Below are 17,092 nucleotides of genomic sequence, written 5' to 3' on the forward strand. Positions count from 1 at the left end.
TAAAAGCAGTCAGGTCAAGTCTTCGTTCACACAGCTCATACTCGCAGTCGGCCGCAAGGGAGAAACGTAACAGTGCTGTAACAGGCTGCAGTTGGACCACGCTGTCCCAGATGATTACTTATTATGCAATTATTACTATTCTTATTATTATCCCAGTCGATTACTACCGGTATATATGGCCATATAGAAGTGTGCCACTTCATTGACTGTAATCTTTCATTGCTTGTCTTGTAGCCTATTCGTTGTTAGTCGTTGCCAGATACTCAAACTTTTGGTTGTTAACAGTCGCTTAAAACTTTTTTTTGTGTTTGTATTTTTCAGTACTCATCATTAGGAATAGCTGAAATATTCGAAAACGTTCGATTTTTTTTTAATTAAAGGGTATTCTACGTATCATGAATGAAACATGAACAGTTTGTGATTGTTGCTAATTACGTCGCTATATGGTTTTCAAAGAGCACCTCTCTACCGAAGTTGAATTTATGATTAATCAATTACATGTTTAACAGTAATTATAATTTGATATTTTTAGCACGGAGTAATTGTAATGTAATTGAAACATGTAAGGGAGTAATTGTAATTGAACTGAAATAATGTAATTGATCCAACTCTGGTCTCAGAAAAAAAATCTGATTCTGAGTTTTACAACGTTCATTGTTTTAACTAAATCAGATTTCAGGACCTACTATTTTTCATGATTAATTTTATTCTGTAAAAAAATGTAAAATGTGACTGTATCCACCATAATTGCGTTAAGATTGCATGACTCATATAAACGTGGTCTTAAGATTTGTCATTCCATTGATTTTATTTAGAAATTAAGTTATAAAGTTCAAATAATTGATTATATTCTGCAGATATGACATTGACATGACAAAATGCATTTTCTGTGGCTTGTGCCAAGATCGAGGCATGCCCAGTTGATGCATCGTTGAAGGTCCAAACTTTGAATACTCGATTGAAACACATGAAGAATTGCTTTATAACAAGGAAAAACTTTTAGAAAATGGTGATCGTGTGGAAACAGAAATAGCGGGAAATATTGAAGCTATAGAGAAAAGGGTTTAAATGGATTTGTAAAGCTAGCATCGGACTAAAATGAAGATGATGATATCAGCACGCTTTTTTTCTTTCTTTGGCGCACGTTCATTTTTCTAGTGTATTACTAAATTTAAAAGCAAAAACAAAAAAGTTTGCGGTTAAGAAATGAACACGAAAATGAATAGGAGCAAAACAATTAGGGCAATTTTTGTAATAAAAACGAAACAACAAGTGTTATTCAAGAAATTCGCAAACATATAATACAAGTAAGCTGGATAAAATAACGGAAGAATAAAGCCATAAATGCACAACAACGGTGTAAAATTTCATACATCTCGCACATCGAACAAAAAACATACAGCCCAAGTGATTTTCTTAGTGCAAAAATTCAGTCGGAAAATAAAACATCGTGGGCCTGAATTTTTTCTTAGAAGTTGTTCTTCTCACCCGGTGCTACAGTGCACCCGGTGCTCTCTTCATTTTGGTAAATTCCAATGGTTTTGACAAGTTTCATACGTTGTATGAATCTGTAATATTCTGGGTGTTAATGTAATAATGAATAAAGATTATTTTATTACTTAATAAAGACATTACACCAAAATACCGATCGATAAAACTGTATTAAACAAGAACACATCGTATATAAAAATTCACCTACATATTTTTTAAGGAAAGATGGGCTAAGTCTACGGCTAAAGTTTTATTTCACTAGCATTAAACACAGCAGCTTAAATTGTAGGAAAAGTCTTTGAAAAGATTTTAATGATGATATAAACTTATAAAGGAACAGGAGACAATTAGATATTTTAATTATTTTCTCAAAACAGTGCAACGTTGTATGGTGGTAAAGATGTTGCTAGTCGCTAGAGGGCGGCCAAGATTCGCATCTGGAGTTTAAACAGTTTGACTTTTGATAGACTGAAACCAACACTAACTTACCAGATTTTAACCATGTAAGGCCATATTTGCGTTTCAGCATTTTGTCACCTGTAGCGATAAAAAGCAGATTATTATAGTGAAGTAGGTCGAAGTTTATAACCGGTTAACAAATACACGAACTATACAAAACACTTCACTTATGTACGTAGCAGAAATTCACCTGAACGAATGTGCTTTGTTTTTAGGCCGATTGCGTATCGATTTTGTACACAAACGCCGAGCACAATGAATAATACAACTGCGATGACCGCTATCAAGAATGGGAAGACGAACCTGCAATAAACATAGATGTATTTAAAATAAGTTACCGGCACTTCATCCAACCTAATTCTAAAGCTATTTAACTTAAATGATTTAAGAAAATGGAAGATAACAAATGTAGTGAATTCTTCAAGAACAAACTTGTGAAGTGTCTCGCATACGTGTATAAAGTTTGCGCCTCTGTACACTTTATGGACATTTCAAGGGTTGCCGAAGTAAATTCCAAACTAAAACTTGTGAAGTTACTAAGCTTGCAGCTTATAAAATTAGACAGTGACAACTCTCAAGCCATGCAATTTCACCGATGTTATATAGCTGCATTAAACCTGTATTACTTAAGTTTTGTTGGATGTGCAGTGTTACTGTATTTCCAAACAAAACCACGGTTTAATGCCGCATGTTGATATGAGACAATGGCCAGCTTGTTTTGAAAACAAATGCCAAAAACACCAACTCTATTAGGACAGCATTGTTGTGCTCGCTCAGTTATTTCAAAACAAACGGGCAAATATCTTATAGCTAGTAAACATATATTATATGTGCAGTTGTTACACGTAAGCATACCATTAAATACTTTACATGTTATAAGGGAGCTTATAAATTAAATTGCAATTGTACCAATTAAAAGCTGGGATGAAAACTGCCTTCCTGCTTTCCTGACTTCCCGTTAAATGTGACATTGCACACGTTAAAAGTAAAATGGTAAGTTGAAAAACAACTGCGGACTATAGCTGTACGTTGAATAGTCTTGGCCAACCCATGCAAACTTATACAACAGTGATTCGCACACACACATACTGAATTGTGAGCGGCATTCCCAAAGTCAAATACTGGGCTTATCTTGTTGAGATGGCTTTGGTGGATCAAGCAAAAGTTTTTGCTTTTCCGGTTCGGGTGTAGAGGTATCAATGGACCTACTAGCAGTAGATTCTGACGGGTGCTCTGTAGATTCTGACGTTGTTTGGGTAACAGGCTCTGACGTAGTAGACTCTGTTAGCGGAGTGGAACTATTTGGAGTCTACTTACTCTGGGATGAGTTCGGAACTAAAGTTGGCGACCTTCTTCTAGTATTAACGGCTTCTACTGCGCTGCGTTCGGCTACTGTCATGGCTACAAAGTTGGTACATCATGATTACAATTACACAGCTGTTAAATTTTCGACAATCAAATTCAAAAAAAAATCGATTTTCAAAGCGTCACTTACCAGTACTGAAAGATGAACTTTCTGCATCCGACCTCACGCCATCTGCGGACACAGCATATACTTCAACCTTGTACGTACGCCCGACTGCAAGACTCCCAATACTTAAAGGCAAAATTTCGCCGGTAGATAAGGTTTCTAAAACGTAAGAGTGCAGCAGTGTGTCGGTATCCGTTTCGTCATAATGTTGGTGTTTACTTCGATAATTCCGTCGTGTACACCAGGTGTCGTTAGAGGAACGGCACTCACAAATGTGTTTCGAATTCCAATTTATTGTTTTAAAAGAAATGAAAATCTTGACAAGGAATACATGAACCGAATGTAAAAGTAATGAAATAACACAAAGAAAAATAAACCGCAAACTCTTAGTAGCGCATGGTCTACAATCTACATACGAGTAGGCAAAAGCAGTGAAAATAGTTACAAACACAGCGCGAAATTAGTGAAATTACTAGAAAAAGTCAACGGTCATAATTGACAGAAATCCCCGACTCTACGGTTTTTACATCGTGTATTAGTGGACGAGAACGGATCATTCTCGGGTCAGAATTTGGTCAAAAATGTTCCAAATTTAAGCAAGCAGCCGCCCAACATAATGTTAGTTGGTTACAACTTAGTCGGACGAGCTTCGTCAAAATCACTGCAGCAAATTTTCACAAGGAGAGAGGGCAGTTAGACTGGCAAGGCAAGAGCAAAGAAGTAGAAAAATATCAATAACTTCCACGGAATTGGTCCTTTAACTGATTCAGTTCCAACGAAGCCGTTAATTACCAAGGCCTCCACACCGGTTCCGAGTCGCTGTCGCTAACCGCTGAACAAGAACGCAACATTGATGATGACATCATCAAAATATCCTGGACTCTTGGGACAAGAGATGAAGCTGGGCTGGTCGGGGACACGCAACATATCGTGTAGGACTTTTTGGGCAGCGATGCGGATTTGCGTTGTTCTGTTTCCGTGGATACGTGGGCTGTTCTGTTTCCGTGGATACGTGGGGGTACGGTGGACGACGTTGATAGCGAGATGAGGGTAAAGTTTCCTTGGACGTTGTGCTTATTTACACTCCCGCATCCGGACCTTTGTGGAGTCGCGGAAGGAGACAAGGAGAAATGAGTTGGGAATGGAATGAGTAAGGAAGACGAGGAGGGAATGAGTGGCGGCGGTACATTGCTTCCGAGGTGGTTCATAAGCCTGGAATCAAATATTAGAGAATGTTTAAAAATGTGCCACAGCCGGTAAAGACCCAACATAAAAATAATTTACAAGGTCTTGTGAAAACATTTGTCTTGATAAACTCACCTCGTTTTAACGTCGGGCTGAATTCCTGCGTTTGTGTTCTCAAGAGTGTGAGAAACCTCGTTTTTACATTCCACAAATCCGCTTCTGTATTTACTCGTGACTCTTGGATCAATCGCCTTCGCTGCGTTCAATGTCTGTCCCTGAAATTCTTTCAAATAGCGAACAGTCATTTCTAGAATATCAGCCTTTTCCAATTTTGAATGCCTTTGTCTTTGCTGAAGAAACAACTATATAAATAAAAAAAAATGAGATTAACTGTTTTGCAGACTTTGAATTATGTTTCTTAATTTGTAATGACCATTTTTTTCATTTGCAGAAGGCCTACGTTTGTCTTTTACACTTGGCACTGCCACAGTATGAAACACTGTAACGATTTTGTTTAAATACGAGGAGAAAAAAATTACTTACCTGTATTCCTAAAATGTTGAGGAGAATACTTATCAGTTCATTCAGACTGTTTTTAATCCTCTTGCGTCGGCTTTTATCCTTAAGCAGTTTTGAAGTCTGTAACAATAATTTCATTGTAAGTTTATCGTTGACTGTATATAAGTATTACGAAACGCTTCAAGCGGACGCCGTAATCTGGCGATGGTTGCACCCTAAACATCGGGAAAATTTTACTTACTCTTCAGTCATTTTTCATTACGGATCCCGAGGAAACCATTTGTACGTTGGTGGTATCCTCGTACACTCTAGTATCCACTAACTGTTTGCACAAAGACGGCAAATAGCAGGTCTTTCATTTCATACTAATTTTAATTAATGTTTTGTACTGATTTCACCTGATTTCACATTAACTGAAAAATTTACTTTGGCCCTTTCGTAGCGAAGTATGAAGTATTAATCTAATTCTCCTCGCACTTATTACCAGGGTTCATAACTAGGTGTTGTAATCTCAAACCTTAAAAAGAGTTAGATTCTCACTATATTACACAAAATGAAGTAAATTTCTATCATTATTACAGTCGAAACCTATGAAATGCGTCTAAGTGGTTCTCAACCGGGGGTCCGCGGACCCCCAAGGGTCCGCGAAACGTTTTCAGGGGGTCCGTGAGAACTTCGAAATTTGCAACATAAAGTAAGAGTTTTTAAAAAGTTTTTGCTGTTGATCATTGCTGTTTGAAATAGGCTTGAACTTTTGCTTAATTGCCTATTGTGATGGGACAATACAAAAGCTTATTGAGATTTATCACCCGCAGGGAAGGCCTATTGTGATGCAATAGATTGCGGATTATACGAGAAGACAGCTGCATACAGTGATTTTGATGTATATTCGATAAATTGTATATATTGTGTATTCCCATTAAGTGTATGAAATAAATAAAAATATCCGCATAGTTTGATGTTATTTTGATTGAATAGCGCAGTTGTGCACCAAGACTATTAAGTAAAACTAAGCAAAGAAACATTTAAGTCACAGCGGTAAAATCTTTATTCCCCAGAGAGAATTATAAATTCCAAATTGGCCGAGACCTATTAGGCGTAACTTTTTTCCCATACTGAATGTGATCAATCAAAGGTTGTTTATGAAGAGAACAAGTTTTTAAAATATAATATAACTTCAGATAGCAAATAGCACAGCCGAAACATTTACCGACTTTGCTGCAGTTCTTCGTTGTTTCAGTTCGGTCAGTCCTCAAATCGCTACCGTTAAAATTGAACTAAAATTCAATAGTAAAATTGATAACTTTCTGAATCGTTGCTTTTTGTGTCACCCGCTGTGGTTTTGAATCATTGTTCAATGTTTACTAATTTCTTTAGTCACTGGAGTTGCTTTTATAAAACATTGCAGCCAAAGTTTTCAGTTTTCACTGTTTGAAGACAGAAAACCTTTAAGTTCTGTGGTAGCTAGAGTTCTGTGTTAGATATTTTCAGTGGTAGTTAGAGGTTAACACGTTGATTAGTTTTTATCTATTTTACAAATAACCGCATCTGCTGATCAAGAAACGTATAATAACGTAGGTTACTTTCATAACGCTATTTCATAGGTCGCTAAATAAATAAATTTAATAAGTAAATTTGTCAGTTAATGTGCTCAGGTGCTCAAAAGACCTGGTAGCCTATTTGCCGTCTTTGTGAAAACAGTAAGTGGGTGCTAGAGTGTTTAACCGAGTACTTACATATGTTTCCGGTTATATGTGCTAAATAATCTAATATTCATTTCAAAGGGTAAAAATTGTGATGATGCGTAAGGAACGAAATAAAAATAATCAAGAAATTTCGATTAAAAATAAAGAAAATTATACTTTTAGCATCAAAACCGTAAAACTAGTGAAAGGCATAACAGAAAAATGAGTGAAACACGACGATAAGGAATATAATGATCTCGATAAAAAGTTACCATGGACGAACAGTTATAACCTTTCCAATTTGAATTTTGAAAACGGCAATTTAAAAATGCAACTGGTGTCCAGGACTTTGTAATCAAATCTAATAATGCGCTTTGAAGCATTTTTATATATATTTGTCATGAAATGACTTCGCAATGCTTCTTACACAAGGAATGCTTAACTCAGGGATGTCCAACCTTTTATTATAGTGGGCCGCATTGTCACTTGAAATAATTCAATGGGCCGCAGAACCTATTAAATTTCAAGAAAAATGGGTACATGAAGTACATACTTTTGGAGTGAAAATGACTAGCGGGCCGCAGGTTGGACATCCCTGCCTTAATTTATAGTAACACGTTGTAATCGTCCCATTCACCCAATACAGTGCTTCTGACACAGGAATATTTACCTGGTAGTACCTCGTTATAGGCCTAATTGGTAAAGTCTCACCGGGTTCGACATCGACAAAATTCCGCGGCGCAACGAAATTTTGCTCGTTCAATGTCGGCCATATTTATTAACAACCTCGCGCACTTTACGTACAATGTATAGATGTATTACCGGTCTGGCATCCTTTGAGAAGCCACCTTGATGGTTAAATTTAAATTGATTTAAAATAAATTTAATTGAAATTTCATTGCATTGTTCCATAAGGCGACATGTGCTTGTTATATTTAATCTTATGCGTTTTGTAACATTGAGTCAGAACAAAGCTTTCGTGCATATCGCAGCTATTTATAAATAAAATTTTTAACTTTCTTTATAATTGTCTGTTCTATTAAGCTTCATATCAAGCAATTGTTTAGATTTTATTTCCTTAAATATCTTGTGAAGTTATTGTTATGAGTCATTTCCTTTCCATTTCCTCATTGTAAGCTATTTTATTTAATTGATTAAACAATTCACATTTTCATGAATTGTGACGTAGTGGTATCTCTTTCATTGCCTGTTTAATAACAACCGATGTCGGACTGAGAATAATTGTGGAAGCGCTTGTTTTATTGCAAACGATTCCTAACTCGATTAAACGCTCAGTGTAGGTTGTGTTCCCAGTCAGTGGAGTCCAGTTATCTATATTCTATACGATGGGATTAACGTATATCTTTCAATTCAAATTAATATCAACGAGCTGCTTTGAAATTCTTTTGTAGCTTGTTTAGGATTCGTATTACGAGTATTGTGTGTTGATTTGATATCTGACGTTTAATTGCGACCAGTGATCCACCAATGGAGGACTAAACCGTATTTTCACTGGAGTTCATCATAAAGCCTCATTAATTTTGATACAATGCGTGTTTCTACTGCACTGATCGTTGTGAATATCATCTTATGTCTGATCCAGTCATCCATGGGAAGAATCCCTACAGATAAAGAACCAATCAACGTTTATAAGTTGGAAGGTTGGTACCGTCATATATACGTCATAATGTAGGTAGATTGCTTGCCAGGGTTCCAACAATATGTGTTTGTTTAAATAAATCGGAGTGACGTCACTTTTCACTTCATATGACACCAATCTCCCATATTATGATGTTATCCATAATTTAAGGCGTAATCAAGGATTATTAGGATTACAATAAACCCTTCGCCCCTCTGTCTATCAAATAAACTCTGCTTTAAGTGTTTATGACAAAATAGATACATGTTATGACGTCAAAGGAAACAACTTGTTCGAGTTCAGTGCAGATTTCAAGTCTCCCACAAGTAGAAGTGTTAGAACGTAGTTGAAGTCATGTTGAAATTTTCCTTAAAATCGAGTTTGTTTCATTTCGCTTTTAACGCCTCATTAATTCGAGTCAATCGCTCAGCTTTGTAGAATTGTTTCAACAAATTGCGCTTTCGCGCGATCGTTTATTGTTTGGGATTGGTTTTTTCAGGAGAAAATTCTCCAAATTTGACGATTAGTTTTCGATTCTGTGCAAGTTTGCTTGAAGTGGACGTGATTTATATTTTATGGCGACTTGGCATAAAGGCGATCAAACTTTCTGCAAGAAGCTCTTTTAGGAGACTGGTGTAATAACAGTATTTAGATAAATCAGCAGTTTGACCACAATCTGATGAATATGAAAACGTATTTTTCCAGATTCTACGTGGCTTCAAGTGTTTCGTGGTAGCAAAAAAACAGGCCAGTCCACCAAAACCCTCCCATTGTTGAAGAACTTTCAAGGCATGACCAACATTGGTGGATATCACTACATTTACGCCAGGTCAGTGGCATTTGTACTTTGTGACTTTGAAGGTTTTGGAGTTCTCAGCTCATATTGAAAATACCTGCGAGGTGTGAAGACTCAATTCGTTGAATCACTTTCCACGAGGTTCGATATAAGCGGGGGGAAGACAAATACTTTCGTTTGTTCTAACGAAGCTCTTTACCTCTGCTATATTTCATATTAATGCTTAGTACTTTTACGATTTCTTGCCAACATAAGGAGCTTGTGTTTAACGTTTAACCGAGGTACATGTTCTCCGAGACATCTTTGCGTTTGTTTTCAACATAAACCTGCACTGGGTCTTCAAACATCAGCTATCACTACAACTTAATGCGTTTGCAGTGTTCAATAGGTTTATGACGCATTGTTGTCTTTGTCGGTCATAATACAAGTTTTTTACACATACGAAAGTGTCTATTGTGGGGTAATAATGCTACACAAAGTGGTCTCTTCGTATGAAGCACTCCGAAATGATGAAGTTGGTTCTTTTTTCTACAGATACTTTCCTCCGCTATGTTCGCGCGCCTACAAGATTCGTTTAAGTTTAACCAAACATCTATTTGTTCTGGCAATTATTACGTTGAAAAAATAATTGTTATTCAATCCCGGCATTATACCATACAGGGCACTGCATAAGCACAGCAACAGATCGACCATTTCAAAGTAGCGCTGGCAGCTGAATTGCGTCACAACTCATTCGTTGTCATGCTTGAATGGTTTTAACCGTCATGCAACGGTTTTGTGTTTATTTCAATTTTATTTTCTGCGCAGGGATAATATTTTTGTCCTGGATTTGAAGAATCAGTCAAGCGGAACCGGCGAAGTCACTTACAAGCAGGTGACGCATTTGACTTTAATCAGCTAAGCATGATTCGCGTTGTAATGATTTCGGTGATACTGGAATGTGGATTGCCCACACTATTCACACCCACCTGAATTTATGATTTCAGAAGAACTAAGACAAAATAAACATCATTTTTGAGCAAACAATGCACATATTTAGCATCATGCGCCAAACACGTTTATAATGTTTTTCTGGAAAAACTTAATTTCAAACTTCATGATTCTCTTTCAAACTTCTTTAGTGACGTAATAACAACTTCAGAATCTCAAGTTGTCACGTGATGAAAATGTCTTGGATATAACGTAGCGAGCTTCGAGGCGCATATTTTCTTGTCAATAATAAGCTCGTTGTAAAGATGACGTGGGTAAGCCATTCCACAGCATCGCAGATTATAACACTCGCAATACGTTGCAGGCAATGACGTGGAAGTCTGATGAAGCAAGCATCCAGTTGTGCCAGAGAAAGGGTCAGACCAACAAAAAATGCCAAAATTTCATCAAAATTTTCAAGCTGGTCCACGACGGGGAATCTCCCAACCGAAGAGTGATTGTCTGCTCGACCAAATCTTTCAGTCCTACTTGTAGATATTATGAGGTAACACTATTGGATTATTGTGATGTCACAATATTTTGGATATGCAGCAAGTTTTTCAACAACCGGATGGGTTTTACTGTAAACTTAAAAATGATTCTCGAACTTTCAGCTGACAGAGGGCGGGAATTTGTCTTATTTGAATCAGGAATTTGGAGGAAAGCTGAGCTGTCCCTATGACCCGGATTATGACGTAGCAAGCCTAGTGTCGGGTTTGTTCGATATCTAGAATTTATTTGAAGATGAACCATTTTATTTATGATTTGCGAATCCAATTAAAACTAGACATTTCGCGCGACTTTGTTGTGAAAATAATGAAAATAACGCGATCAGCTCAGGCTAAGAATTGAGCGAAATCTCAAGCTGTTTCGAGGAATAATCTTCTTTGCATATTCTACGCAGGCGACAACCTGTACACGGCGACCCAGGCAGGCTTCCGCGGGGACGATCCCCTCATATTCCGCTCATCTGTCGTCCGAAATGTTCACAGCAGAAGGGACGCCAGTTTGCGGACAGCTAGCGGTGAAGCGACCTTCTTAAACGGTGAGTTTGCAGTTTGCACTGTAAATATTGTGGTGGGCAAGGCACTGCGCCTTGGCTTAACTCGCTGAATGACACCCTTGTAGGTAGAAACTATCTTTACTTATTTAACATCTGAACCGTGCTCGTGTGCAATGATCCGTAACCGTGATCACTGAAGCGTGACGTCATTACACCTAACGCCAAGTATTCCAGCCGGAGAGCGTCGAGTCAAACCCAGTTATTTTCAGCCTCAACCCTGTGCTCGCTGGAGCGTGCAGAATGCAGATAGTAGTCTCCTATGTTTGACTCAGTTTCTTCGTTTGTCTTGCGATTATGACGAGAAAATGCCTATTGTTGAGTTTCGCTTCGCATCTAATCTCAGTCGTCTTATTCCAACAAGATCCTTATTCTGACGAGGTAGATTTGTATTTATTCCGCCATACATGGATTAAGTCGGGCGTGATTTTGATTCCTGTTGACTTTTTACAAGTCATTTTCTGACCAGCCCCAAACGTCCTGTCACTATAATCCCGCTTCCAATTGTTGCGTAAAGAACACGCGACACTCATTCGTTGTCATAATAACTTCAGAGCTCAGGTTTATTTTGGCGACAGATTTAGACGATTCAGCAAAAATCGAATAAAGGCGAACGTCAAGATTTCTTCAAACTGAATATCGCGAACTTTCCTGGATTCCGGGAGTAAAACCGCTTTTCATTCTTCTGTTCGCTAACACCGAGATTGTGATCTCATATTAACTTGTCACACCAAGTCTTCTTGGTTGAACTTCGTCGACATGAAAACTGTTGTCTCAAATGCGTCTCTCAAACGTCTCAAATGCAACGTCGACATGAAAACTTTCGTCTCAAATGCACCAAGTTAGGCAATGGCGCCCATTGCCGGATGCCCCGGATGGTCAACCTGCGTTTGCACAAGATTTGCATTTCCTTATTTGGTACTTGTCGTTTTTTTAGCCTTCACGCAACAATAAGCATTTTGCTGAAGTAAACCCGATCTCTATGTGACGTAATGACATGTAATAGAATCTATTATCATGTAAGAAACAAGGGACTATGTCCAAAACTTGTCACGCCAAGTCTTCTTGGTAGAACTTCGTCGAAATGAAAAATATTATCGTCTAAGATTTATTAAAATTTTAATGCTTGGTGTTCGTTAATAAATAGAAACTAATTGCCAGTTAATGACCATAAATAATGGCTGTTATTTTCCAGGTCCCCATTTCATTAAATTCTTCGACGGCGGCATGTCTTTGAACAAAGTTTATTCGTTTTTTACCGAGATCTCCGTCGAGGATAAATCAGAGGTACATTAAATTACTTCATATAATAGGCAGTAATTTAAATTAATGTTTCCCCTATACAGCAAGTTTACACGCGCATCGGTCAAGTTTGCAAAAACGACGGTGGATGGCGCAATTTGAGGAATCAGTTCTCGTCATTCTTAAAAGCGAGACTGAACTGCTCGTTGCCAGGAAAACCACCGTTCTACTTCAACGAGCTTAGTGACGTCACTGAGCTGGTGTCGTTGGACAAGTGGTACAAGGTCGGGAAGACAAAAATGGTTTTCGCTCTCATGAACACGCCCAGGTAGGTTAGCATGGGGCTGAATATTCACAAACCTCGACCTAGTATGAAGGCACCCAGCAGCATAACCTAAGCTTAACCACATCACATTGAATTCTCCTCCTCACAGCAACAGCATCCATGCATCGGCCATTTGCGCATTCTCTCTGCCAGACATTGAAGCTTCCATGAACGGCGCATTTTATGAGAAATTCGCCGATGCAAAGACCAGTGCACAATACTGGGCTCAGCAGGACCATCCCCCCAATCCTCACGTGGCCAGGTAAATCATACTTTATGACGTATCATTACGTCTTTTTTGACGTAATATTTGATCATCGTGCTATGCACAAGGGTTAGTAATTATGACGTATTTTTTCATTCCCAGCTGTGCAAGCGATCCAAGCAAATTATCCGTCTGCAGTCTAAACTTCATGCACATGCATCCCATAATGTACCAGAGCGTCAACGCGTGGGATCTCCATGGCAACGTGACGCAACCACACAACGCGATTCCTCTTTATTCGAGAACAAACTCCGGGTAAGTGACGATAATAGACGAACAATAGCGCCACCAACAGGTCCCGTAGACTCGTAGAGCTTCTGTTTATTTGAGGATTCTTCAGAGTTGAAAGAATTTCAAATTTCCAGAAACTTCCTGACCGCGTTTGTGGTGGACACGACAGCGGGCACCACCCCCATCTACACCGTCTTCATCGCGGGCACTGATGATGGAAGAATTCTGAAGGTTCTCCTCGGAGCGGGGACGAAGTCGGTCCTGATCGAGGAGAGGTTGGTCTACAGCGAGGACAGATGCGGACCTGGGAACAAGTGCGTCAATATTGTTTCTATGTCAACCGATTGGATTAGAGGTTTGTGATGTCACGATTGTTGTTTGTTACAGGAGGGCTCTTTCGATAAATCTCGACAAACCAACCGGGTCCATGTTGGTCGCATTCGAGAATTGCGTCATTCGCGCCCCGCTCTGTGCCCTCAACACCTCATGTGGCAGGTGAGCAAGGAAATAGCTCGCGCGTAGACCGCGGCAGATTGTAACCCGGTCGATTGTTGTTCCAGGAGTTGCATCAAATCCCGGGACCCTTACTGCGGATGGGACGGGAAAAATTGCGTGGTCGTCGACAGCCAGTATCACGTCAACAGTACGAGTGGTGCGCAACCACGCCAGGACGTGTTGGAAGGGAATGTAGCCGGGATGGAGGAGTGCAACGTCCACGCCACAGACCTGGGAGGTTTGTTACGTCAATTATAGTTTAACCAATCATCGCACGGCTGAAATTGAAAAGTGAAAATTGTCTTTTTGTCGTGCAGCGCCCTCTATTGGTGCCACACTCCCTTCCTTTGAAAATGAGGAAGTGGAACCAGCCGTAAATGATACGTCATACAATATCACTGTCGCTCCGGTTATGTTGCATGACGTGTCTGGGGCGACTACGTCAGAGTTCACGATTGGGATCGTTTTTCTATTGGTCTCTTTTGTTGTCGGTGTCGTCTTCTGTGTGTGCTTGTGCGCCCTCCACAGGGGATATTGCTGCGGGAAGTTGTCCAAGAAGGATGACGTCATCCTGGTGAGCATTTGCGTCATCAACTCAACGTAGTGTTGGGTCTCATCGTTATAAGCTCATGTGATCATGGCCACCTACTCGTGATCTCTCATTTCATATAATCTGACGTGATCGTGATGTGATTGTTATCTCTTCTTCAGACGACCTTGCCCAACGGAAATGACGTCAGAAGATCTTCGAACCAATCTAACGGCGAAAACGCATCAAAGTCGCGGCAACGAAGCAGCCATGCAAGGTAGCTTTAATACGTCATAATATTTGCTTTGCTTGATTGCACGTCTTTGCACTCCATGTGATGTGACATCATAATGTGTTCTGGTGATAGGAATCGAACTTCAACCCACAAAGAATCCCGTAGAACGCGACGAATCAAGGAAACGAGCGCGCTGAGTGGTGCAGAAATGGGAACATTCCACTCAAATGATCTGTTCCTCTCCTCCAAACATCCCTTATATTATGACGTCACAGACCGAAGAAGCAAGCAGGTAGGTGACGCAAGAGAAGTTTAGCGATTTTATTTGTGTCGTAATAACTTTAAAACTTCAATGATTTCCAGCTGAGATCAAGCAGCTGTATGGGGGGGAGATGCAAAGCGCACATCTGGAAACCTTCAACAAGTTCCAGCCCCGAAAACACTGATGACCTTCAACATTTTCCTCAGGTTGACTATTATGTAGTCATCGACAACCAAAGAGCTAAAACAGTGGTTGATTCACTTTTGGGGGCTCAGTCGCTGTTCCAGCAACACTCCCTCCAAGTTGCCGACACCATGCCAGGGCGGTACGATCAGCAGCAGCACCCCCTCTACGTCTCGATGCCCCCACCGGTACAAAATCCATCAACCCCCATACCAGCAGGTTGGCCAAACCCCCCACAACCCAACCCAACACCCAGCAAAGCGTTCGAAGGTCAGCGCGTACTCATGGACACCCATGACAGAAGGAAGATGATCAATTGGCAGCCCCAGTACCAGGTCCCACAGAACGAGGTTTTCGAGGAATCAGCCCAACAGAAAATGATGCGTGAGTTACACTATGAGATGAAACTAAATCTTAACTGTAGCTAAATTTTTTATTGGAGATTGTTCACAAACAACTAAGCTAAAATGTTTTTACTTGCGACTATCCCGCTTACCGCTCGATTTACCTTTATGACGCAACAAAAAAACTGAATTGAAAATTTCCACTCATAACAGGACTACCCAACGGCCACGCGGGCCGCAAGTGGTGGATGAGCGAATCGGAGAAGAATAGTCTCCCTGTGATGTCACGCCCCACCCGTTACCACCCCTTTCTACATACAATTCACGAAGAACAAGAACCTGCGTCACACGGGACCTATGAGGGACCCAAAGATGATTCGAAACAAACCATATTGAAATAATTCGAATGTAACACGTATTATACTTTTTTGTACATTCTGCGTTTTAATTAAACAGTTAAATAAAAAAAAACTTTCAAGTAATCAAACGACGTCATTGTGATGTTTTTTCTGCTTTGAGACTATATATTCGACCTTCTCCTCGTAGTCTAGTCGGAACAATGTGGTAGGTGCAGTGTATAGTTTGGATTGAGGATGTAACATTCAGAAGATAAAAAGGCAGGCAAAAATTGGTGTCTTGGTGGAATTTAAACTGTAGTTTGGTTTATTAGTAATGCTGCTGAAAAGCGGTTAGAGATTTGATACAAATCCAAATGTTATATGCATCAATTGTAGTTCGATTAGATCTTAGCGCCCTCTTGGACAACTCACTGATTATTATTAAATGCCAAATAGTTTGTGTTTTGCAGAGTTAATGCTGCGTCATTTTACGTAGGGCAGTTTTTTTCTGTTTCAGGATTATAAATCAATATCCAAGAAAATTATAGCGGTAGCCTATAAGCAGGGTTGCCATACCGTCCTTATTTCTAAGATTTGTCCTTATTTTAAAGGTCCGTGTCTTAGAAAATATGTTTGTCCTTTTTTCTAAGAAATGTCCTTATTTTCACTTGCGTCCTTATTTTTTGGGCAGAGGTTCGTATTTTGGGCATTTTGTCACCTTTACGATACCATTTTGTACCAAAGAGATACCAAAAAACATGCAGATAGTGTCTTGTTTTTAGTTTTTTTCGTTAGGAATATTGGTTGCTTTCTCCTGTTGTGCATTTTTTAAGGTGATATTCGTCTTTCGATTCCTAGTCGTCCTTATTTTTGAGTTGAGATCGATGGCAACCTTGCCTATAGGCTAGTTCAAACAATTTGGCATGAAAAAGATATCCACTATATTTTGAATGAGGCAAAAATTCCATATGAAATGTGCCCTGTAAGAAATAAATGCACACAAGTCGTGCATGTATTTTAGACGGGGTGGTCAAAAAGCCCCTCATGTGTAAGTGTATTTTCAGTGTCTCTGGCACTCGTGTAAAATAGAGCTAAGGTGTGTAATTTTGCACATGTATAGTAAAATAGTTTCTAGTTTGACTAATAACAACATTTAATACCACCACCTGTTCCAGAAATGCCAAACACTCAAGAAATAAGGTATTATTCTTGATATTGCTGTTATTATAAATTTTATGTAATGTTTTAAAACAGATATGGGCTACGTATGAGAGTTACCAATCTTCATATTAATATTCAAGGTGAAAAAATGAAAGTATTTTATCCTTTCTAAGTTTAGAAGTGATAAGCTATGCTATCAATTTGTTGT

At 39.2% G+C, this 17,092-nt stretch overlaps 2 protein-coding genes across 2 annotated transcripts; one reads left to right on the forward strand and one right to left on the reverse strand.

Annotated features, from left to right (window-relative positions):
- Positions 1-4,209: 4,209 nt before the first annotated feature.
- LOC143448739 (transcription factor HES-1-B-like) lies at positions 4,210-5,484 on the reverse strand. Its single transcript, XM_076948596.1, has 4 exons — positions 5,449-5,484; positions 5,150-5,245; positions 4,742-4,968; positions 4,210-4,633 (listed from the first exon to the last, which is right to left on the reverse strand). The coding sequence occupies exons 1-4, from the start codon at positions 5,482-5,484 to the stop codon at positions 4,210-4,212; spliced, it is 783 nt and encodes a 260-aa protein (XP_076804711.1).
- Positions 5,485-8,359: 2,875 nt separating this feature from the next.
- On the forward strand, positions 8,360-15,786 carry LOC143448748 (semaphorin-6B-like). The gene is made up of 18 exons (XM_076948606.1): positions 8,360-8,471; positions 9,155-9,278; positions 10,053-10,119; positions 10,540-10,719; positions 10,829-10,928; positions 11,119-11,259; positions 12,470-12,561; positions 12,621-12,844; positions 12,951-13,103; positions 13,209-13,361; positions 13,472-13,651; positions 13,725-13,832; positions 13,898-14,070; positions 14,150-14,406; positions 14,544-14,638; positions 14,729-14,888; positions 14,960-15,425; positions 15,599-15,786. The coding sequence occupies exons 1-18, from the start codon at positions 8,360-8,362 to the stop codon at positions 15,784-15,786; spliced, it is 2,973 nt and encodes a 990-aa protein (XP_076804721.1).
- The last annotated feature ends 1,306 nt before the right edge of the window (positions 15,787-17,092 follow it).

Source organism: Clavelina lepadiformis, chromosome 1, assembly GCF_947623445.1.
Source record: "Clavelina lepadiformis chromosome 1, kaClaLepa1.1, whole genome shotgun sequence".
NCBI classification, from domain to species: Eukaryota; Metazoa; Chordata; class Ascidiacea; order Aplousobranchia; family Clavelinidae; genus Clavelina; species Clavelina lepadiformis.